The following is a 25,413-nucleotide window of genomic DNA, read 5'->3' on the forward strand; positions in this document are numbered from 1 at the left end:
TGCAGATGCAGAAAGGCATGAAAAGCAAACACCCTCTAGATGGACTGAATGAAAGGACTTGAAAGTATCAGACTACCCAGGATTGGAGCAGCTGCACTTCTCAGGCCAGAAGAACCAGTTTGCCTACTGCAGAAACTGCAAACCCTGCAAAATCATTGCTCAAAGTTCTCATCAGAGACCTATAAAACAGCTGATCCACAACCATGTTCAAAACCCAAGAGCAGTAGAGATCCCAGTATAAAGTATTTATTTAATACTCAACAATTAACACAAATTCATCCTTTTATTTTTATTTTTACAGTAAATAAAAATGTATTATTCCCCCTCATGCATGATCACTGTATTAATCTAAGCCTTTTTAAAATTTTAAATGTGAAAAAATAAAGTGTTTCCCCCATTTCATCTTTTAATCATACCGCTAACATCTGGTGTTGTGCATTAATGGAGACAAGAAGTAGAATTATATTAAGCCTAACATGTGGTTTGCAGTTACTTGTAATTTTGTTCTTTTCTTTTTTTACATAAAGTGTTAAAATGAATCAATAAATCATCCCATAAAAATAAATATTGAACAAGAAAGAACCAAGAGGTCTGCAGCTTCCCCTTCTCCAAGGATCACCCTGTTTCAAATATTTGCATGCTCTGTTTCGTCTGCCAAAATGCAGTGTTTTGGCTGGGTTGTAGCAAGATCACTGAATGGGTGCAGGGGGGGGGGAGCTGTCTCTCGGGGAATGAAAAGTATTTCAGCCACAGTACATATACATACAGTGTTAACTGGACTCAGAGAGGGTCTACTTTGATTAAGCCTTCAGTATTCAAGTGATCCACTTGCATTAAATCACATATATTAAGAGTGGAGCAAGACCTTAAAGATGATTTGGTCAATTCACAGCCCACACGGTATACTCAAAATCACCCTGGGTTTCCAAATCATATCATTTTCTACAATGGAAATTAATTTGGTATTTCTGCTTGGGGTTTTGATTTCTTTGGCTCATCTTGAAACGCTTTTGGCACCGGGTCTACCGATCATCCGCTACAGCAATTACAACTCTGCATTTTACGGGGTCCCTTGGTGACAGTTAAGCGCTTAATTTATTAGTTTACTGAAACAAAAGTATAGTTTTTTAAAAAATGTAAAGCAACAAATGTGTGTTTCAGCTTTATTTAGTGTGACTGTGAAAAGAGGGAATACTGCTCATGGAATCACAGAGAAGGCTACATCTCAGTCCACCACCAGCCAGCGTTATCAGAGGTCCACTAATGATCACACCAAATCAGCTCTCTTGGCTACCCCATTGCATTTTTACATAAATAATATAGACCAAAACATTATGAACATCTCAGCAACCTTCTTTTAAACAGAACAGAGGAGCCCTTTGACCTGTTGAGAAACGACTGCAGGACTCGTTCTCAAAGTGTCTTTTCTTTCTTTTATCCCCCAGTGAGCACATGGTCAGATTCCAAGCTGCTCTGGAAGGTGTCAATCCAGTTCAATGGGGCTGCTGTCTTCCTGTCCATCTTCCGTGTCATCCTCCTCCCCAGCTACCATCAGGCTGTTTAAAAGATTGCCTAGGATGGAAGTACAGGATAAGGGGAAAGTATCAAGAAACGGCCATTTTCGAGTGCCCAGTGGAAGGGCAAGTTCCCACATTCTGTTTGAGAGATATGCTGAAATGACAGCTGTCACCTGGTTGTCTGCCAGGGTTGAGTAACCTGGTGACGAGAGACTAGTGTTGTGTCAAACATGCAGCAGGAAACATTGGATTAGCTGACAAGTAGCTTTCTAGATTGAGGGAGATGGTGCTATTTTTCTGACAAAATGCAGACTGTAAGTAGGAAAACTGCCATCAGTACACACAAGCCCTGAGCCCTGTAAGCTACTGAACTTCAGATGACAATGAGTGACAAGCATCCAGCAGTCTCTTTTCATTTAGATTATCTTGTTTATCTATGGTGTTAAACTCACCTAATAGTCCTCCATAGGATGATGTTTGTTTGGGTGGGACACCAAAGAAGAGCTGTCCTATTCTGTCTAGATACTAAAAAAGCACAAGAAAGAGGGAATGTTATATTAATAATAATTTATTATTTATACCCCGCCCATCTGGCTGGGTTTCCCAAGCCACTCTGGGCTGCTCCCAACAGAATATTAAGAACACGATAAAACATCATACGTTAAAAACTTCCCTAAACAGGGCTGCCTTCATATGTCTTCTAAAAGTCAGATAGTTGTTTATTTCCTTGATATCTGATGGGAGGGCGTTCCACAGGGCGGGTGCCACTACCGAGAGGGCCCTCTGCCCGGTTCCCTGTAAGCTCACTTTTTGCAGGGAGGGAACCGCCAGAAGGCCCTCAGAGCTGGACCTCAGTGTCTGGGCTGAATGATGGGGGTGGAGATGTTCATTCACATATACCGGGCTGAGGATGTTTAGGGCTTTAAAGGTCAGCACCAACACTTTGAATTGTGCTCGTAAATGTATTGGGAGCTAATGTAGGTCTTTCAGGGCCGGTGTTATACAGTCCCAGCAGCCACTTCCAGTCACCAGTCTAGCTGCCGCTTTCTGGATTAGTAGTAGTTATTACTGTAGTTATTGCTGTCTCAATTCAGACACCACACAAAGCCATGGTTTGCATTAGCTGTAGATTAGAATCCAAACCATAGCTCGATCCTCCAAATGTACTACAATGTATTACTGTGGAAAGCTATTCTCATTTCCCCACCACTCGGCTCCATTAAGTCCATTCCTTAGTCTATGACAATTCCCTAAAGGAGAATTAATGGCCATAACTATGGTGTATCAGTTTTGACACCCTGCCAAACTATTATTAAAGATCCTTAACCATGGTTTGATGTCTGACTGAACCACAATAATTCCTTCACAGGGAAAACCAATCACCGTATTTTTCGCTCTATAACACGCACCCGACCATAACACGCATGTAGTTTTTAGAGGAGGGAAATCCGTAGGCATGCCACCCGTAGGCATTTCCTCCATAACACGCACAGACATTTCCCCTTACTTTCTAGGAGGAAAAAAGTGAGTGTTATGGTGCAAAAAATACGGTAATTTCTAGCAACAGAATTACACTTTGTTTGCCTCTCCCCACCCCATTCCCTCCTCTCTCTCTCTCACACACACACAGCTTGTATTACTACTTTTTGGGTGTAGCATTGCAGGTGTGAGGCTTCGCTGCCAATGTCAAATACATGCAGCGCAGCCATGAACTTGCCAGATGACTTCAAGGCACACTGCTATTCTCTCAGCTTCAGCACCTCTATCTGCAATCTGGGAGATAGTAATATCAGCGGAGGCAGATTTAGGGGAGCACAACTGATTTGTCCGCAATGGGCGCCACAACAATGACTTAGAATAAAAGACAAGAGGTGGAGGACACTGAGCTTTGGCATCACACAGGGTGCCACTGAAAGTTGAAAGTCCCAAGTCTGCCACTGATATCAGCCTACTTTACAGTATTACTGATATGTGAGGTGCTTTGAACACTTGAAAGTTCCGTGTAAGTATCACCCCCTCCTGAATTAGTCTCTACACACACACACACAGTGCTTTGTAACCCTGATTTAGAGGACACTGAAAGCAAGGTTGATCTGCATGCTATCCTTTAAGGTAGCCTCTCTAAATAGCAATCATCATCACCATCATAAAAACCACCTGTGGCCCTACAGATGTTACCTACTGGCCATGCTGGCTGGGACTAATGGGTTTACAGCGGTACCTCAGGTTACAGACACTTCAGGTTACAGGCGCTTCAGGTTACAGACTCCGCTAACCCAGAAATAGTACCTCGGGTTAAGAACTTGGCAGAGGGAGGCCCCATTAGCTAAAGTGGTACCTCAGGTTAAGAACAGTTTCAGGTTAAGAACGGACCTCCAGAACAAATTAAGTTCTTAACCCAAGGTACCACTGTATTTAGAGCAAGTACTTATATACTGCCTATAACAATCCATCTTAAGGCAGTGTACATGCTAACCAGCAGCATCTGGGAATCCAAGGCTGGGCAAGGATGCGTTGAGCAATGCGCTCAGCAAATATGGAGAACAGGGCATTTTCAGTGGTGGGGCCTAGGCCCTGAATCTGCTTCCCTTGAGAGAACTGTTTAGCACCTTGCCTTGAAGCCGTCAGAAAGATGATGACGATTTATAAAATTTGTATACCACCCATCATCTGTCAATCTCAGGGTGGTTCATGAGATTGATAACATGCTTTTATTTTGAAGTGCTTTTATGCTGTCTGATTCCCAGAGTTTATGATGCGGCTGGTTTTTTTAATAAACTAAGTTGTTTCTGAATCCATTTTAATTGCACTGTTGCTGCTTTATTGTGTTGTGAAGTGTTCGGGGGGGGGGGGCACATATGGGACTGAAAAGCACAGAAGCAAAATGAAAGTTTATAAAGGTGACCGTAAAGGAATTAAATTCCACCAATTTAAAAGTTAACTTACTTCATTATACATAGGATCCCTCTTCAATGAAGGCTGATACTGTTCACACAATACTGTAAATACTGTTAGTTTTCCTCTAAAAGAGAAGCAACAGAGAATGTAAAACCAGGCACAAGGGCAAAAAAAAAATGACAGCATTGTGCTTTGCGGCTAAAACAAAACCATACCCATCAACTGCCAGCAGCAGAAACCAAATGAAATTGAGCAATGGCTGTACAAAGGGAGGTCCTCTTTCTATGGAAGGATGCTTCTGTGTATAGGTCGTAAAAACCACTAATGCACTGCTTTTGTTCTTCAAGCACAGGAATCTGAAAAATAGGAAACAGAATTTTTGAAGTTACGAATAACGGCAAAAGGTTTAGAGAAGAGCTATGTACAATATCAGTGCTCGGACAAGAAGAGCTCAATGAGCTTAACACTCTGTTGTTTCGTGCTCACAGAGGATACCTGAAAATTTGCATATTAAGCAGGTCGCCTTCACTGTAACCTCTGGCATCACCGCTATTAATGTATTAGAGAAGGGAAATTAAGGTCGAGAGTGGAGTCTTGCGTTGGTGGTAGAACGCTGTTGCTTGGAGGACAAGCCTGGGTGCTTGTGGTTTAAAGCCCACCTCAGCTACATTCTCCCTATTCTCTCATTTCGAGAGATACAGAGGGTAATAAAACTGACCTACCTCATGGGTTTGCCCATGAGCACAGGGTTCACAGTCCTGCTCTGTGTCCCTGCTGGGGAATGTGTTGGTGAAGCAGCAGCAAGCAGGATCGAACCTTGCACATCTGTGGGCGTAACCCAGTGATGTCAGCTGATGGGACAAATGAGTGTGTTTCTGGGGAAATGGCTATGTGGGCCAATTTGGACCCCTTGGTGGGCCAAGATTAGTCTGTGACGCAGAGCTTGTATACCTTTCTGCTCCTTTTTTTATTTAACGGCTCACATTTGTATCCTGCCCTTCATCTAAAGATCACAGGGTGGTTCACAACATAAAAAGACAAAATGAGAACACCATATACAAAACAAAAGAAAACCAACAGCAAACTAATAACCCCTCCTTCCCTTATGGCTAAAAAAAGTTATCTGAACAACCACACAAGCGTGTAAGCAAATTAAGATCAAAACACATACTGTAACACTGCCTGAGCGACAAACATGTCCACTTCGCTGCGATAACCCCTGGATGAGGAATATTCTACCAACATGTTTGCACATCCTTCACCGTCTGTGGAGTGCAAGAAGTGATACCGAGATTCACAATAGTTTTGCTCTGGAAAAGAAGTTGAAAAAGAAAATCAGTTTGCTGTGTATCTCTCTCTCTTCCTGTGTGTGTGTGAAATATGTATATAACAGTCTCAGTTTATATTGGCAAGGTGGAAGCCATTTTACTTTTCGAGAATATTGCAAGATTTGAACAAGCCAATAAAGAAAGTACATTATAGCATGCAACATGAAGGTTGGAATCCTAAGATATGAGTGAGGTTTATTATTATTTTAATTCAATATTCTGACGAAAAATATTCCATATTTTAAAAATGTTGCAAGAAATTGATAAGACAATAATGCAGTGGTAAGTTACTTGCACATTCAGAACAATAATAAAATAAAAGGTATCTTAATAAATAGATGCAGATTTCAGCTGTTTTTGCTGTTGATGACATTGCACCGATAGTCTTGGACCCAGAGACAAATCTGTTGGAGGTCATCAGGGAAACTGAAGCATTTGTTAAACTAGCCAGATTGACCATCAATAAAACTAATTCAGAGCTGCTATGTTTGAACGTCCCCTCAGAATTGCAAATAAGGTTACAATTCAAAACAGGCTTTAAACTTTGCCCACATCATATTAAATACCTGGAAATTAATATCACAAAGTCCTACAGTACAGAGCCAACTTTTTGTCAATGGTGAAGAGTATAAAAAAGGGGGGGGGGAGAGACCTTAAAACGTGGTCCAAGACATCCGTGTTGTGGATGGGGAGGGTAGCATCAGCCAAGATTATGATATTGCCAACAATTTTATTTCTGTTCCAAACTTTGCCCATATGTACTTATACTCTTAAGAAATGGCAAAAAATGATTGTGAACTTTGCATACGACAGCAAAAGACCCAGATTGTGCTTAACGGTGTTGTATAAAAAAATATCAGAGGGAAGGGGCAGGTGCCTAGCAAATCTGCAAAAATACCACGATGCTGCCCACATACAAAATGCCTTTGGCATGATGCACAACATAAAAGGAAAGGCATGGGTGCAAATGGAATTTGATAAAGCTATGCAACACAGAATCCCAAGCATACATTTTAAAATCCATAATAAAATTATTCTAGAAATGAATAATTGCAAAACCCATTTGCAAAAGCAGAAAATCTGGCAGTCTTGGGTCTCCAAATTAGCCCCACCTATATCACCACTAATCCCATCCACATTGCACTTTTACTCACCTGAAGGAAACCTATTTGATGTAAAATGGAAAGGAAAGGGCTTATACAGACCAGGTAATCTCTACGAAAATGATAACATTCTTGGAGCAGAATAAATTATGGAAAGTTTGGGTGAGGTCAAAAAAATTATTTCAAATCCAGAAGTTAAATTCTCAAGCATCATTGAGACTTTTGGAAAAATTACTTTTAAATGTGGCTGAGCATTCTAAAAAAAGCTTATATACTCAATGATCTTGCTGTTGGGCAATGTTCAAACACCAAACAACTTTGGGAAACAGACTTAGGCACTGAAATTGAAGAAGCTGACTAGAACAACCAATGGACAAAAAAGCCCTTTAAAATGGGTATCAACATGCGTAAGAGAAAACTCCTTTAAGTTCATTGACAAGTGGCATATGACTCTCTTAAGACATACATAGAACATCTTCACCCACATGCTGGGCAACTCGTACAACATTCCACATTCCATGTGGAGGACATATGAACTAGTACAACCATTCTTGGAACCAGTATTTGCTGAAATAATTAACAATCAGAAAGTACTGGGTAATGAAAGTTTGGGTCAATTAACAATGCTTAAGGAAGGGCAACTTGCTTCATTATATAAGGAACTTACTATTTTTCTTCTGGTGGTGGGACAATTACTTCTAGTGCAGAATTAGAAAGGACTTGAATATCTATCACACAATGGAGATAGGGCATACATTTTATCCAGAAAAAAACTTATGAAGAAGGTACATGCCTTGAACAATATGTATGATGCGGATGATTTTACTGAAGTTTGGCAACCCTTCATAAAATACTCCAACAACGCATGTGGATTTATGGCAAAATCTTATACATTCATCTTCTGTTCCAGGGGAAGAGGGTGGAAATGGGGAAAAAGTCTTGTTCTGCCTATACATTGTTGAAAACTAGTAAAATTTTATTTATTTAAGAAAGTTTATTCCTTGCAGATCATAACAGACTGGTGAAAGCAGACACTTTAAAATTATTAGCAACCACCATCAAAATAAGGGCCACAACAATGCCCTAGTTTTTAGAATTGTATGATTTTAAAATTCTAATTGATTTTGGTGGTTTTATCTGCTTAGCAGCATTCTTGTGTTCATATTTTGTATACAAATTGCAATGGCTGGTGCTTTCATTTGGTCTGATAATTTCCCCTGCTTAGTTTTTTGCATTTTATACTCTGACTGCAAAGGCCAGTGACTGGTGAAAATAAAATACCTATCTCTCAATTATAAGTTAATAATTAGTTCGCTATTTTAGATTCCCTAAAATTAATAGATGAATAAATCATTTTAAAATAATTCTTCTGAATTTTCCAGGTATCATTAAGAAGGAAATTAAAAAAACCTAAAAAAAGGAAAGTGATTAATTAGATTGTTCCTAGCTAAGTATGTTTTTAATCGAGCATGCCTAATGGTCTTTGTTAATGAATTAACAAATGCCACTCTCTTGTCATTCTCTTGTCTTCCCTTTCTTTTTCTTATGAAATCAATAAATTTAACCATATAGGCTACATCCCAGACTCTTAAAAGGCGTTTTTCAAAGAATTTTGGGTTGACCTTTCTCGATCTACAACTATTTGACCATTTGGCCACTGTCAGTAAATGTACCGTATTTTTCGGACTATTGGACGCACCGGTCCATAGGACGCACCTAGATTTGGGGTGGGAAATAAAGGCAAAAAAAATTTATCCCCCCCCCCCCGCCAGGCGCGGGGCTGGGGCGGGGAAGCCCGAGCTTCCCCCTCCCCCAGAACGGGACCCAGAGACATGAACGAAGCTGCGCGCAGCTTTGGCATCGCTCTGGGAGCTTGCGGGGCTGGGGGAGGAGGAAGCCTTCCGCCAGCCTCCAAACCATGTCGGGAGACAGCGGGATGGCGCGCTGCGCCTCTCCTGCTGTCCCCCGAGTTTGCGGGGCTGGGCCAGCCTTCTAACCAAGTCGGGGGACAGCGGGAAGAGCGCGCTGTGCCCCTGCCGCTGTCTCCCAAGTTTGCGGGGCTGGCGACGGGGAGGAGCAGGCTTCTCCCCCCGCCAGCCTTCTAGCCAAGTCGGGGGACAGCGGGAAAGGCGCGCTGCGCCCCTGCCGCTGTCTCCCGAGTTTGCGGGGCTGGCGACAGGGAGGAACAGGCTTCTCCCCCCGCCAGCCTTCTAGCCAAGTCGGGGGACAGCGGGAAAGGCGCGCTGCGCCCCTGCCGCTGTCTCCCGAGTTTGCGGGGCTGGCGACAGGGAGGAACAGGCTTCTCCCCCCGCCAGCCTTCTAGCCAAGTCGGGGGACAGCGGCACAGGCGCGCTGCGCCTCTCCCGCTGTCCCCCGAGTTTGCGGGGCTGGCGACGGGGAGGAACAGGCTTCTCCCCCCGCCAGCCTTCTAGCCAAGTCGGGGGACAGCGGCAAAGGCGTGCTGCGCCTCTCCCGCTGTCCCCCGAGTTTGCGGGGCTGGCGACGGGGAGGAACAGGCTTCTCCCCCAGCCAGCCTTCTAGCCAAGTCAGGGGACAGCGGCAAAGGCGCGCTGCGCCCCTGCCGCTGTCCCCCGTGTTTGCGGGGCTGGCGACGGGGAGGAGCAGGCTTCTCCCCCCGCCAGCCTTCTAGCCAAGTCGGGGGACAGCGGGAAAGGCGCGCTGCGCCTCTCCCGCTGTCTCCCGAGTTTGCGGGGCTGGCGACGGGGAGGAGCAGGCTCCCCCCCCGCCAGCCTTCTAACCAAGTCGGGGGACAGCGGGAAGGGCGCGCTGTGCCTCTCCCGCTGTCCCCCGAGCTTGTGGGGCTGGCGGTGGGGCTCTCCTGAAGCCTGGAGGTTGTGGGGCTGGTGGGGGGGGGGAGAAGCAGGCTTGCTTCTCCCACCCCCAGCCTCCAGATCAGGTCGGGGAATAGCGGGATGGCGGAGCGCTGCCATCCCGCTATTCCCCGACCTGATCTGGAGGTTGTGGGGATGGTGGGGGGGGGAGAAGCAAGCTTGCTTCTCCCTCCCCCAGCCTCCAGATCAGGTCGGGGAATAGCGGGATGGCGGAGCGCTGCCATCCCGCTATTCCCCGACCTGATCTGGAGGTTGTGGGGATGGTGGGGGGGAGAAGCAGGCTTGCTTCTCCCTCCCCCAGCCTCCAGATCAGGTCGGGGAATAGCGGGATGGCGGAGCGCTGCCATCCCGCTATTCCCCGACCTGATCTGGAGGTTGTCCCCAGCTTTTGGGTGCAGGCTGCTGCCCGCAAGCCTTGAGAGCCCGCGGGACATCCCGCCGGGCTTGCAAGACTTGGGATAGCTTCCTGAAGCCTGGAGAGCGAGAGGGGTCGGTGCGCACGGACCCCTCTCGCTCCCCAGGCTTCAGCAAAAGCCTGCATTCGCACCATAGGACGCACACACATTTCCCCTTCATTTTTGGAGGGGAAAAAGTGCGTCCTATAGTGCGAAAAATACGGTATTAACTATTATGTCTTTCAGGTAGCCCAGAGGAATGATTAAGAGATCAACAGACATCTCATAACTTGTGTTATTTTCCATTTCGCTTATTATCAGAACCAAATTTCTAATTTGAGGGCAAGCCCAAAATATAGTTTAAAAATGGACATGATACCAGTTACATCTCCCAACATTTATCTGTTGTGTTTTTGTACATTCTGCTTGGTTTTCATGAAGTTAAATATCTTCTGAAGAATAATCTATAAAGGGGAAAAATTCAAATGGTGTGTGAAATGTGGATTTTATTTCCATTGCCATGCTGTATGTGGAATATTGTCATTAACCTCACCTTCCCATGTACCTAGGAAGGGATGACTAATAGTATCTAAATTTGCTGAGATTTTACATAGCTGACCTATAGTGTCTTTGATTGTTAGTGCAGTCACTCAATGAGTTATGCTTAGCACTTATGGAGGTCACTAACTAACTTATTTGTAGAGACTAAAAATAATGAGAGGCCAGAGTTGCCAGTATCAGCAACTCTGCGTTAACATATTTGCAATCTCAGATTAGACCATAGTCCTCTCATATTTTTAAATTCCCTAATACTTGTTTATCTGTCAGTTTCTCATTACAATAAACTGCAGTGTAAGGTGATGAGCCAGGTCTTTATCTATTTTTATAAGTATAGGAAATTTTAAATAGAGTGCTAAAGCACGGATTAGATTGGATTTGAGCCAGTATCTCTAGTATATGTAGACAGGTGTTTAATAGGTGTGGAAAATCTTTGTGCTGCCAGCCTGGTAGCTTTATCTAAAGTAAACCACGAGGTTAAGTGGTGCCACACAGCTCTGTAATCTTCCACAAAACAAAGTAAGGTGCTACCCTATTTTCATTCAATTGGCATAATGTTCTACTTTGTTTTTAAAGTTTCTAGTCCATATGAATGCGCGGAAAGCTTGAGTCATTTCGGAGGGTTATCAGAGGTCAGAAATATACAAGATCCCTTATCCTCCCTCTTCTACACGCTCCACTCTACCCACCTGCCCCCTTCTCCCCACTCCCTCCATATTTCCAACAGGTCAAACAGTGGCTGATAAAAGTATGTTAGCGACAAACTGTGAACCGAGTAAACAAGAATTATGAATTTCCTTGAAACGCAGCTTGAATTTGTGTGGAGGGTGGAGACAGCAGCATAGAATATGAACAAACTTTGGTGTAGGGCTGCAGCTCAATGAAAGGACATCTGCTTTGTATGCAGAAGGTCCCAGGATCAATCCCTGGCAGTTTAAGGGAGGGCTGGGAATGCCCCTTGCCTGAAATCCAGGACAACTGCTGCTAGTCAGTGTAGACAATACTGAGCTAGCTGGACCAATGGTCTGACTTGGTATATAAGGGAGCCTCCTACGTTCCTAAAGCTGAACACTTTTGAAGAATATATGCTGTATTTTATAACATACGTATTATAACGTAGTAAGACGCTGAAATGCATTCATGTTAAAAGAAGTCTATTGAGCAGGTGTCAATACTGTATGGATATGAGGGATTGGAGGCATAAAAAATTCTAGAGACATGCTGCCAAGTTCCTAATTTATCTCTGTTGTGTTCATCCCAGATTTAAAAATAAAGCAGACACTGAACACACACTAATCCAAGTTGCCATAATCTCAAGCAATCGGGCCAGACCAGGTTTAGTATTTTACAAGCCAAGATCTTTCACTCCAGTCTGATAGGCTTCAAGGCTGAGCATTAAAACAAGACATTTAAAAGATGCAAGCTATGCTCTCGAGAGAGCTATTTTAAGTATTCCCACCAGTCTGCATGTACCAGTTGGGACATATAGACCCACCCTCAATTCGATATCCCAGATCACTTTGGAGATCCCTCTGTGTTTCAGAGGTGATTGGAAGTGCAGTATGGGAGCTGCTCTTCAAGCCCCCTTTGGGGCATAGAACTCTTTTTAGATCTAGGCCACAGTGGCCTGGTACACTAGTCACAGTAAATCACAGTTCATGAACTTGCCTTTCCTGTTTGTCTCATTAGAGGACAGCGGAAGCAAACCACAATCCCTGGTTTGACATTATGTCCAAACCAGGGATTGTGGTCTGTTTCGCCCACTACAGATTGTGGTGTGTTGGGAGCAAAACAAATGATTGCCCTGAGCTTGTATGTAACACTAAGCCATGGATCATGGTTTGTTTCTTCCTGGCATGAGCAGGGAGGAATGAATTGACTGGGTTCAGCATATTCATGGTAGAACATTACATGCAAACAAAGCCAGTATCTGGATCTTTTGAAGAGCAAGCAGCCAACCAGCTTAATGGCCACTCACATTAACTGTTCCTACCTTTCCACAGCGTGATGGCTAGCAACTGGTGTAATTTTGGATGCCCAAGTTTTCCTGATCCGCCACTAGACCATTTCAGCGCCCTGGAAACAAAGGCCACTCTTTCAGGTGAATTTGGATCCATCAGGCTGAACACTTTGGCCAGGTTCTCTAGAAGCAACCACAACAAGCAACACTTAGCTGAACATTCTTTTAACAGCAACTGCATCCTTTTTGTTTAAACACAAAGGTCGTGTAAAATTACCAGAATATACGCAGTTAAAACGTCTTTAAAGCGTGAGTTTCTTTAGATAGAAATCAGCAAAGAACACCTAATTGACCTCTCCGCTGCAGTGCAAGGAGCCACACCCTTTCCTAATACGTGATGGCATGTCAGGGGGCAAGTTCCCTTGTTGAATGGCTTAACACAGATGTTCTGAATCTACCATAATTTCAGGCAGGTGAAGAGAAGACTATCTTCCATCAGAGGATGCTGTCAAGGACCAAAGCCTGAAGATGGAGTTGGGTTGCAGGACACCAGGTAAGTTGCCAGGTTGGCAAGCTACAAAACTCTTTCTCTCCCGGCCTTCATTCTGTCCACAAACCCCTGGATCAGTGGTCAACGTGGAAAAGACTCTCCAAAGGATTTCCAGACTGGCAGCTTGTGTGAAGAGCTATATCAACTGCATGCTTACCGAATCAGGCAGTCTGATAAGTAAAGGGCAAAAAGGTCGACCCGCAAGCAGTGAGCGCATCGCCAAGCAGACTGGAGAAGTGGCTGTCCATCAAAACGGCAGAGAGGTCAATTATTGTGCAGACATTACAGGTTGTGCCTGTGTTGGGGAGAGGATAGTGCCAAAGATCACGCTCCACCTACAAACAACTCTAGTTTACTCAGAACCATGGTCAGTTCATTATAAAAGTTTATTTTTCAGTAACTTGGCATCAGTCGACGATAGGTCTAGCAGAGGCTTCTAGCCATGGTAGCTCATGTTTGGTGTTCAGAAGCAGCATCTCTCAGGTAAGTAAGGCAAAACAACAAAAAGTGAAGGATAGCTATCACCTTCACACACAGTTTGTAAGTTGTCAGAGCCACCTGGCTGGCCACTGATGGAAATAGTGATGGACTAGATCAGAACTGTTCTGGTCCAGGAAGACAATTCTTAAGTTCTCCCAACTCAGGGTGACAGAGGACAAAAAAAAAAAAAAAAAAGGAATCAAAGCACTTGACGCTACTGCTTACACCTCAGAACTCTAGGTGCCCAACTATGAAACAAAAACTGAAGAAGCTCTTACCTAATAGCTCATCTGTAACTTTTGCATCCGATTTCTCTAGCGTCTCTAGAACTAGCATGGACAAATCAGCAGCGCTGTTTTGCTAGAAGATACAGAAGAAACAATACTGAATAGATTGAAGTAAACCATCAACATTAAGAGGGCAGGCTGGGGTGTGTATATGTCACAAATTATATATAAAAAACCCCCACTTGGATTGTGTCATTAATGTTGCTTGGACTAATTTCCCCGAGATTTCTGAATGGTTTTATTCAAACCAGCACAAATATGCTGGTGAAGGCTGCTATCTTTATATTCTATTTGTAGAGAGCTTTTGCAATAGTCTAAGAATCAATTATTTAGGGTGTGCTTATGTCTTACATAGGCTGCTGCTACCACTCATTCAACAATGCAACCATGAAGCCAGGCACCTACCCAATTTTCTAAACTTAAAAGGTTTCTCTCTAAGGCAGTAGGAGAAGTGGAAGAGCTGAGGCTGTGCACACTGTTGCATCAGATACTCTCTTCCAGCCTTCAAAGATTGGGGGGGGAGGGAGAAAGGAAAGAGGGGCAATCTGAGCAGTTGTTCCAGAGTTGCCCTGTGCTATATATTAAAATACTTATTGTTTGGGCAATAATGATCCTCTCTCTTTCCTAACTTCAAAGGGCCGCTAAGAGAGAGACATAAGCACAGCAGATGCATTTGCCACCTCAGTGCTTTCCCAGAGTAACTGCTCATGCACCAGGTAAGCGCATAAGTAGCAGATTGTTAGGCTGCTTTAAAACTGCTGCAGTTGGCCACAACCCAGCATTTATCAAGGCATTCCCACCGCTATCTTTCAGTGTTCAATATTTATTATATTTACACCATTTTGAATGGGTCTTACTTGATTGTGACTGAAGAACAAGAGGGCCCCCGAATACATGAGTTCTCTAGCTTCCACATGTTTGCCTTGTGACATGTACCTGCACATGGGGGGGAAAAGAGTGAAAGGTATTCAGAATACAGCAGGAAGAGGCAAGCTAGCATATGTTTGAAAATGCTTTGTACTGAATGGATTTTTATCTTTTAAATCATGAGATGCCGCAGACTGCAGGAACAAACAAAAACTCATGGAAGGCGTTCACGAGAAATGTATTTTGAATTGCCCCTCAATCTAAGGGGGCCAATTTACACAGGTACCCACCTAATGAGAGAATGTATGCATATGAGCATTCCTTGGTCTCAAAGAAGAAAGCAAACTCCCACCCCACTCAACCCTCCAAAAAACCAGACTGCTGCACCGTGTTCTTGGCATCCCACTGCGAATCCATATATTCCTGGCGAGGAGAGATGCTCCTCCTGCCCACCAACTGAGAAGACAAGAAAACTGACAGAGAGAAGACTGCGAAAATCGAAACAAAAGCCAAACAACACCTAGTATGTAAATGAAGATTCACCACATGAATAAGACAGCATTATTTAAGAACTATTTTCCCACTGAGCTGCCACCCAGCTGTCTTTGGCAGCAGCACCAAGCCTTAAAAAGAAATATCTCATTTATTTTCTCTCCACAGTGCAGAAAGCCCCCTCCAGCCATGGCTTGTCAGTATTAGCCTCTGAGGAAATAGAACCTGCTCTCTTCTTCTGCAGGTCAATGTCTGCAGGAGGATGGAGGCGGCTATCTCTAATCCTGACCGAGTGGCCCCCACAATCCCCTGTAGCCTTTTCCTTGCACTTTCAAAACCCACCACACCCTGCCACTGGTTCCAGCTTTCCTGAATTTGCCAAGCCCCTGCTGATTTCTAGACACCAGTGTTATGTGCACTGCATTTACAATGAAGGGGTCCTTCAGGCTGCTGCTTTCCCATCTAAAATCCCCAAGCAGGGTGTGGCATATGGCAAAGCAGCAGTTAACAGCAGCTGAAATAGACAGCCTCGGTAAATTTGGACAGGCAGTAAAAGTGTGACCAGATGGCAACGTGGGTTTGATACTTGCATGCCAAACCAGAATCTCAGGAAGATGGCATAGCAGGCAACCTCAAAATGCAGACACTTTTTTTTGGGGGGGGGGCACATGTTCACTGTGTAGTAGCCCTTGTCATATGGGCTGTGTGACCAAACAGATCCTATGCTCATTAACACCTGCATCATGGATGGGATGGAAATAGCAAATGATTAGCACCACACAGAGCAGCTGAAGCATGCAGACTGCAGGTGTTTACAGTGCACACATCTGTCTATCTTCGAAATTGCTGCACCCTAGGAAAGCTTCAGTACCAATGCTCCCGCCCTCAAAGATCAAAATGACATACCATATTAGCTCAAGCTATTCCATACATTCTAGGAAGTACCTTATTTCAGAACCTTTTCATTCAGTGTAGAGATTCACCCCAACTCCTTATAGCCTGCAAAATCGTTACCTAATGCCTACAGAGACAGTTTCCTTCCAAAAGCCACCACCTTCTTCCAGCACACAATTCTGCTTTGCTGATTATATGAGATTCCCCATTTCAAAGCGCTTCTCAACTGCCCCCATTCAAAGTGATTTTGCCCCTTTCTACATACTAGGATAAGGCAGAGGTACAGAAAAGGGTTTTTTGCTCATGGGAACTTTAGGATTCATGGTCACTATTTCAAAGTATCTGTGAGAAACCAAACAAGCATAGCTCTATATGAAACAGCTGCTTCCAAGCACAAGAACATAATGAAGCTTCCATAGAAAAGGGCAGTTTCCCAGATGAAGCCAGTGGCGTAGCGTGGGTTCTCAGCACCCGGGGCAAGGCAAGTAATTTGCGCCCCCTAACCCGTGGATTTTAGCACTCGAGTCTCTTCCGCGCCCCCCCCCCGATGTTGCGCCAGGTGCGGCAGGCCCCCCCTGCACCCCCCACGCTACGCCACTGCTCCCACCACAAGTCTTCAGAACAGCCATCCGAAGGCTGGCGCGGGGAGAAGGTCTCTCTGCCCCACCGCCAGGCTTCGGAGGAGCCTTCCGAAGGCTGGCGGTGGAGCGGAGAGCCCTCCTCCCGCTGCCAGGCTTCGGAGCATCCTTCCGAAGCCTGGCGGCGGGAGGAGGTCTCTCTGCCCCACCGCCAGGCTTCGGAGGAGGTCCGAGGACAGTGGGGAAGACGCGCTGCGCTTCCCCGCTGTCCCGGAGATTTCCCTATGGACTTTTGTCTTGCGAAGGGCTGGCCAAACGCGCGCCCCCCAATGTTGCGCCCGGTGCGGCTGGCACCCCTGGCACCCCCCACGCTACTCCACTGGATGAAGCACATAGTTTGCTAGAGGGCAGACAAAAAATTATGGGTATTTTCGGTGTAAAAAAGGGAGTTTTGGCAACCCCAAACATTCTCCAAAATATCCTGGGGTTGTGTTTGTGTTTTGCACTTTTTCTTACTGCCATTCTCTGCAACTGCTCAGCCACACTGTTGTTTTTTAAAGCCATTTTAAAACCACATTCTTCCTGCTGATCTCTGAACTAGCCAATTAAGGAACATGCAATCAGAATTATAACATCAGGGCACCATATAGCCAATCCTGAGATCACAAAGACAAATCAGAGAGGGTGATATTTACTCTGTTTTGCAGCCCCTGATTTATTGCCAAGATTGGGGATACAATTCACAAGGGGTAAATTGATTTGCAGTTCTACTCTAGTTTTGGTTCAGTCCGAATCAGATACAGTTCTCCTGAGTGCATCAAATTTTCTCTGTCTTTTTTTCTTTTGCAAAAACATAGGTTTCTAAATGGTACAGCTATATGTGAAAATAGGCCATGAAATGGGCAATAATGAAATCACAAAACCAGAAAAAGGCTCCTTGATTCCTTCCATAATTATCCGACAGTATTATGCAAAAATGGAAACAGATTTGTTTAATATGCTTACCTTGCAGAGGTCACCAAATCCCATTTTTCTTGGCACCGAATTTGTGCAGTGCCCAGTATCACAGCTCTGATCATGGTTTAATCATAACCTTGACTGTTTTACTAAGAGTCCAGGCCATTATTTTCCACTGCTCTGGAGTATCGGCATAACTAAGAACATCAAGCTGATGTTATGCTCCAATTAATAGCTCCCAGACTTTTTGTTTCATCAGTTATGTTTACAGAAATGACACAACATAAAACAAATGGATGAACTCTAGAAGGAAAAGCCTGCACCTCTCAGGTTTTCTGGAATTATAAATAATATAGCAGAACTGTAATTAACTTTGCAACCATGCAGTTTGGAGAAGATACCATCCACAAGTTTGCTATGCAGCACCTGAAAGCACCCCAGACCACAGGGGTACAAAGAGGGCAGGTACTGCCCAAATCATCACAAGTACCACATCAACATATTTTCAAACTTGTCACAATGAGATCTACTTTCTATCATTTTATCGTCGGCACAAACTCAAGGACATCCTTGAAACCTAACGTTCAGATGTTTAGAATCTAAGAAATCTAACTTAGGTAAATATGCATTGATAGATTAAAACAAGATTAATTTCAAACTCTTAACAGTTCACAGATGTTCTATGACGTCCTTACAATATGTACAATTGCCATTTCCTCTGCAGTAGTTTTCACTAGGGTTTGGACAACTTAAAAAGATACCCTTACACAACATCTGGGACATGAGCTTCTTTTGTGATATTTCAAGCACTCTTGAGCCTTCCCCCACACTGCTGGCTTTCAACAGAATTCAAACTGTGAACTCAATGCCATCTAAAGCATCCTAAAACCTACCACTTCAGGCCAGTTCACAAAGGACCTTTGAAAGGTTTCTTGTACTGCTTGTCTATAAATGGAATTTAAAAGTGAACTAAGTACTTTTAAGAAAATGGAAGGCTATGCCTAGCATCAGTTGTCTATGCTCTGGTTCGATTACACAAAGACAGTTAGGCTACCTTTGAATACAGTTTGGAAACTACAGGTAATGCAAAATTCAGCAGTCAGATTGCCGTCTGAGACCAGAAGAAGGTCTGAGAATATTACACAGAAACTGGTCCAAATGCAGTAGCTACCAATTAATTTCCATGCTCAATTCAAACTGCCGAGGACCCCAATACCAGAAAGACCACCTTTCCCCACATGAACCAACGCTGACCCCTATAGCCTTCATCAGAGAAAACCTTTACTCTTTTTTTTATGATATTTATTAAAGTTTCAAAAAAAGGTTACAAAAATAAGAAAAAAAAGAAAAAATACAAAATACAGAAAAATAAAAACACTTAAAAACAAATCAATCTTTCCATGTCTTGTCTTTCATTTACTTGTTTCCCTGACCTCCTCATACCTCCCTTTTTTGTATTCCAGTTCAATTAGTTAATTCAGCAAATCCTTTCCCTCTTTGTTCAGAGAAAACCTTTACTCAGGCCTTTAGTTGTTAAGCTAGCCTCTAGTGTGGTGTCATCTTGTGCATGTGGGGAGGAGCAGGACTTGTCCTCATTCTAATGTAGGATGAACATTTTAGGAATGTTGTATTGTACATTGGTTTCAATATTATTGGCTTTTAATTGACTGTATTTAACTCTTTTATTTTAACTCATTAAATCACTTTATTTTATTTTTTTATAAAGCAGCTAACAAACAACTTTAAATGTTATTGCAACTTGTTTGCTGAAAATCTCTTTACACCCAGGCTTCAGTTTTCATTTTTTATAAAAATCATGTTATATATCCCCATATTTCCACAAGCTGCTCTCAGTGACAAATGATATATCAACCTTTAAAGGAATCCAACCTCATTTTATTTTCCATTTCAAATGAGCGGTTCAGTTGACTTAATGTACTGCAGCATGGATCTATGTTTCAGAAATGACTTGATCAAGTGTCCCAATTTCTCAGATCTGCAAAAAGCTTTGTATTTCCAGGGTAAGAGAAATGGGCCCGAGGAAGAAAAAGACTAAAGCTGAGACATGCAATTATCAACCCTAATCTGAGAGAAGTAAAAACTTACACCATAATAAAATAAAAAGGTAAAGGACCCCTGACAGTTAAGTCCAGCCGTGGACAACTCTGGGGTTGCGGTGCTCATCTCGCTTTACTGGCCAAGGGAGCAGACGTTTGTCCACACACAGTTTTTCCGGGTCATATGGCCAGCATGACCAAGCTGTTTCTGGCGAAACCAGAGCAGCGCACAGAAACACAGTTTACCTTCCCGCTGGAGCAGTACTTATTTATCTACTTGCACTTTGACGTGCTTTCGAACTGCTAGGTTGGCAGGAGCTGGGACTGAGCAACGGGAGCTCACCCTGTCACAGGGATTTGAACCGCCTACCTTCCAATCAGCAAGCCCTTGGCTCAGTGGTTTAGACCACAGCGCCACCCGCATAAATATTAAAATACTGTAATTAATATTTAAGGTTCTACAACAGTCCAATGTTTCTGCTACAACGGAGTAGCACAACCAACCTCTCCAGAAGCTGTAACCTCAGAGAAAGGAACTAGCAGATAGTACAAACCCCTGTTCAACCATGATGTTCACTAGGCAGCCTTGGGCCAGCTACTCTCTCAATCAAACCTCTCATGGGTTGTTTGTGGGGATTTAACTCAGGGATAGACAATGTGGGGTGCTCCAGACGTTCTGGACTATACAACTCCCACTGATAATGCTCACAACTGGCTTCTTGCAGACAAGTAAGATAATTTCTGCAGTAGCTGGTGATTTGTGATTGTAATGGAAGCATAAAAGCCCATGTTCCCAATATGCCTTGAATATATTTCCAAGTGTCATAGAAATATCTTCCCAATGCAAGCTATGCTTTATATTCAAATACAGTGGTGCCCCGCAAGACGAATGCCTCACAAGACGGAAAAGTCGCTAGACAAAAGAGTTTTCCGTTTTGGAGGTGCTTCGCAAAACGAATCTCCTATGGGCTTGCTTCGCAAGACGACAATGTCTTGCGAGTTCCTGCTGGTTTTTCCCCTCCCCCCCTTTTTCTAAGCCGCTAAGCCGCTTATCAGCTGATCCGATCAGGAGATAAGCTGCTAAAAGCCGCTAATAGCGCTAATCCGCTAATCCGTCAATGGGTTTGCTTCGCAAGACGAAAAAACCGCTAGACGAAGAGAATCACAGAACGGATTCTTTTCGTCTTGCGAGGCACCACTGTACTTCAATTTCTCTGATCTATACTGTATAAGGATTTGTATCAAATGGGTAAGAAAATGAGACAAGAGGAAGGTAGAGAGGGAAACTGAGGTGCAATTATCAACTCCAACCTGAAAGTACAAAATACCAACTCAGTTAGCTTGAGTCAATGAGACCTTTGCCATTTTTCTACCCATCAATGCATTTACCATTGCCTCAAACTACTGCAGTTACAACCAGACCTCTGGGGAAATATTTGATCTATGACAGTGCTTGACTCAGCTCACACATTAAAATATTTTCCCTCTTCTAGCTGCAAGACTCAAGGCAGCAATAACAATTTCCACTACGGCCACAAATTGAATTCCTTCTCCCACTCCTGATAATGAACAAGGTTTCTTCTACTCTATACCTCTTGTCTGAAGTAATGGAACTTGGATGTAAATGCTTCCACCTTAACCTGTTTTACACACTGACCTCAAATGCATCTGCTTATAACCCCAAATATCCTCTCCATTATCCCAGTACTTCAGGTTGACTGGGATACTGGCTGCACGTTATAGATAACTAATCAAAAGGTTATACTTACTCATTAACATTTTAGCTATTCTGTCATACACACTACAATGAATTTGTTCCAAGACTTTCTGTACAGGTAAAAGGATTTCTCCTGTACAGAATGCCTTATTTTAACTGTGCATCTTTACTTGCTGGCTTTGTTTAAATATGTTGCCATCTGCTGCAAGTTCTAAAGGTGAAGAGGTTAAGTAGTTCAACCATAGCTGTCAACTTTTCTCTTTTCTTGCGAGGAATCCTATTCAGAATAAGGGAATTTCCCTTTAAAAAAGGGAAACGTTGACAGCTATGAGTGCAATTGAAAAGAAAAAAACCTATAATCATGCTTATAATGAGAACCAAGTGTCGTGAAAAACCAATACCATTTATTTCCAACCAATACCAAGTGACTTACCTCCCTGCGCCCTGCATTGCAAGTCTTTTCCACCTGGTCTGGGAGGTTGGGGTCCTGACTGACTCCAGCTACCAAAGCTGAGGTTGCTGAACAGATTCCTGAGTTGCAGTATTGTTTAGGGGTTTTTGTTGCTGTTATTGATAATAATTTTTTGTATCTTTCTTCTTAGATCTTACAATGATTTATGTGGAAAGACTTCAATTACGGCTGTGTATTTTTCAATGTATTTTATTTATCTGTTGTGGTTTATGTATCCTTTTGTTATGTTTGTAATTTTTAAAATCTTTTCATGTTGGTAAGCTGCCTTGACTATGGTTTTAACTATGGAAAGGAGGCATACAATTAAATGATGATGATGATGATGAAGTAGGTATACAAAGTATACAAAGTAAGTATACTTTGAAGGCTCCCAGAGTAACAGTTACATTGTGTCATAGATTGACAAGCTGAAGCCTGCTTGGTCAGATACATCTGATGAAGCAAGATCCAGCCTACAATAGCTTATGAAACAAGGCATTTCTGAATCTTAAAATAAACATAGCTTTCCCTTCTCAAATATCACTAAGATGCCTATCCACTTGCTGGTTATAAAAGGTGGTTGTAAAATAACCAATGCCTTGCTAGATCAAACAAGTCTATCTAGTTCAGCAATGTGTGAGCAGCACACTTTGTGCTCTCCCCACATAGTTCTCAGTGGTCGACTGCTTCTGAAAAATGGAAGCTCTATTTAGCAGTCAAGATTAGTGACTGAGAGCAACTACTTCCTATGAATTTGTTTAAGCCTTGTCAGAGCTACCCAAGTTGGTGGCTGTCCCAAAATTCTGTGGAATAGATTCTACTCATTAAGTGATGAATGAAGCAGCAATAGTTCCTTAATAACCTACCGCTAATTAAAATCACTGGCTGACAGTGAGTGTTGTACTAAGCAAGATTAAAGAGAAGTAGCTACATCACTTTGCTACAACAGAAGAAAATGCTAGAAAGGCTGCTATTTCCAGTTGCTGGTACTGCAAATGCTTACTGCACTTACCAGGTCTACATTTCAGCTTTGAACAGAAATGTCACGCAATGTATAACTCTTGCATTCCATGGTCTTTTCAACCCATTGTTTACTGTCCTTGCCGCCTCACCCCCCAAAGCATGCCAAAATATATCTGCCAACTAAGGATAACCATGCATCTGACAAAACGGGCACCAACTTACACATGAAAGCATTGGCACAATAAACCTATTAATCACTCTCTCACTGAATATATTACACAGGGCAATTTTAAATGCATTGAACAGCACTTCTGACCAGTTTGCACCGGATCTTGGAAGGCTGCAATTAAAGCACTACAGCCATATTTCCATTGCAGTAATTTAACACATATATTAAAGCTCATAAAGCAAGATGAGCTGGCTTCCGCCCTTTTCAGCTGCTCTGACGTGAACCACATTGCATCAGGGCAGCAGAGGGTGGATAGCAAGGCTGTTTGCTTTAAGCCTTTAACATCTCTGTTTCGTAAGTATGTGTATTTGCTTTGTGAGTCTCTGCTTGTGTGCACGAGACAGTGAGAGCAGTTCCGGGAGATCCTGGTCTCTCCTTCCTTCGAGGCTTTTAAGCAGAGGTTGGATGGCCATCTGTCATGGATGCTTTAGTTGATATTCCTGCATTGCAGGGGGCTGGACTAGATGGAGCCTGGGGACCCCTTCCAACTCTACAATTCTCTGTTTCTATGGTGTGTGTGTCTGTATATAGCAAGCTTAAACATCTGTTTTGTAAGTACCTACCTACAGGTACGTATACACATACAGACGACTCTAAATGCCTCACTCATTAACTCTGCCCCCCTTACTCTCCCTCCAGCTCTCTTCTGACCCGGAGTTTCGCATAGATGGGGAGACACACCGAGAGCCCCCTCCTCCCTCCCGCGAACCCCGCCCCTTTTCTCAACCAATAGAGCTTCGGCGAATCGAGAAAGGCAAGAGGCTCAGCCAATCGTATTGGGGAAAGGGCGGGGGCGTGCGCGCGGAGGACTACTGGTGCGCAATTAGAAGCGTCTGGAAAGAGGCGGGGTGAAGCGAGGAGTATATTCACGGCGGCGCGAGGGGGGGAGGGGGCTATGTGTGAAACGAAGCGCGAGCGGCGCCCCGGCGTACCTGAAGAACAGCGTCCGGTACATCTGGTGTGCCTCGTAATAGTCCCCTTTCTCCACGCTGGCGCGGAGTTTGCCCTCGACGCGTTGGACGCCGCCCCGGTTCCGGCCGCTGACGGCGCTGCCGCCCTTCAAGGCCTCTTGCTCCGCCGCCATGACTGCGGGGCGGGGAGAAACGCCACACAAGACGGCCGGAGTTGCCTCACGCAGCGCGGCGCATGCGCGGCGGCCTTCCCGGCTTCCGTCGGCTCCGCCTAGTCAACAATGGGGAGGGTGGCGGCCGCCGAGGGACATGCGCACGCAAACGAGCCCCGCCCCCGGCGTCTCCGAGAGTGTGACGTCCGACGTGGCTCGGCGCGCGCCTCAGATGAGGGGGTGTAGGGCGCAGGGGGCGTTTCCAGCGGGGTTTCCATGACGACGTTGCCTGCAAGGGGGTTGGACGAGATGACCCTCGTGGTTCCTTCCAGTTCTATGATTCAATTCTCTCGCATGTCCCTCGAGCGCCTCGTCGGATTCCTGGAGGAGTTGTTGGATCAAGGTGGACCCACTACCGCCTATGGTGGGACTGATCTGGGGTGCAGTTTCTGACCCATTGGCTTTATTATTTAAAATATTTTAGACACTGAAAAGGCATGTAGGAGAATCTTGTAAAAGCTAAAATGTGGATGGAGTGCATGCTGGATGTGTGGGAAACCTCACAGCATTCATTCTATATTGACAATGTCAATCAAGAGCCAGGTTTTTGGGGGTTTTTATATAAAAAAAATAGATGGAGCTGCACGCAATTCATCCAGAACTGCTTCCGGTTTACAAGACATTGCTTCTTATTTGGGAAGTACCCAGGAAACATCTACCTTCATCAGTAATGACAGGCCATGGAAACTGAACCTGTTAAACTACCAACACAATTGAAACGAACAACATTGGTACTGGGTGTTTCTCTGTAAACAGACATGTGGCTAAATTACTCTTAAAAAAATGTGGCAGAAGAAACCACACCTGTCCTATCTGTTATATTCTGAACATGTTTCAAGCATACTATTTGTTTCCAACAGAGTCAGGTTTTTATAAGGGCAAGAAATTGCAAATCTCTTTCAAACAGGCACAACTAAGCAATTTTTGTTCTCTCTCCTGCAGTTAGCAACCAAATTGCATATTTGCTCCCTCATTGGAATGCAACGATGTCAAGTTGATAGATATGCTTCATTAGTACACAACAGCTTTAAACTGTGACAAAAAACTTCCATACTAAAGCATTCTGAAAATGTTCCCCTGAATACATTTTTTTCTTTACAGATGTTCAGGACCTGACTTGAACAGATTAATTAAAACAGATGTTCCATTTTGCATTA

At 43.9% G+C, this 25,413-nt stretch overlaps 1 protein-coding gene across 2 annotated transcripts; it reads right to left on the reverse strand.

Moving 5' to 3' along the window:
* Nucleotides 1-1,149: 1,149 nt before the first annotated feature.
* On the reverse strand, nt 1,150-24,295 carry GET4 (guided entry of tail-anchored proteins factor 4). Of its 2 annotated transcripts, none has more exons than XM_081169704.1 (9): nt 24,066-24,295; nt 14,786-14,864; nt 13,920-14,001; nt 12,645-12,794; nt 5,587-5,725; nt 4,631-4,771; nt 4,464-4,539; nt 1,970-2,042; nt 1,150-1,572 (listed from the first exon to the last, which is right to left on the reverse strand). In XM_081169704.1, the coding sequence occupies exons 1-9, from the start codon at nt 24,215-24,217 to the stop codon at nt 1,484-1,486; spliced, it is 981 nt and encodes a 326-aa protein (XP_081025830.1). In that variant the 5' UTR covers nt 24,218-24,295; the 3' UTR covers nt 1,150-1,483. The 2 variants fall into 2 exon arrangements, with proteins under 2 accessions (XP_081025830.1, XP_081025831.1); XM_081169705.1 differs by lacking the exon at nt 24,066-24,295 and adding an exon at nt 23,697-23,731.
* Nucleotides 24,296-25,413: the final 1,118 nt, after the last annotated feature.

The sequence above is a fragment of the Podarcis bocagei genome (assembly GCF_964188305.1).
Source record: "Podarcis bocagei genome assembly, chromosome: 14".
Lineage (NCBI taxonomy): Eukaryota > Metazoa > Chordata > Lepidosauria > Squamata > Lacertidae > Podarcis > Podarcis bocagei.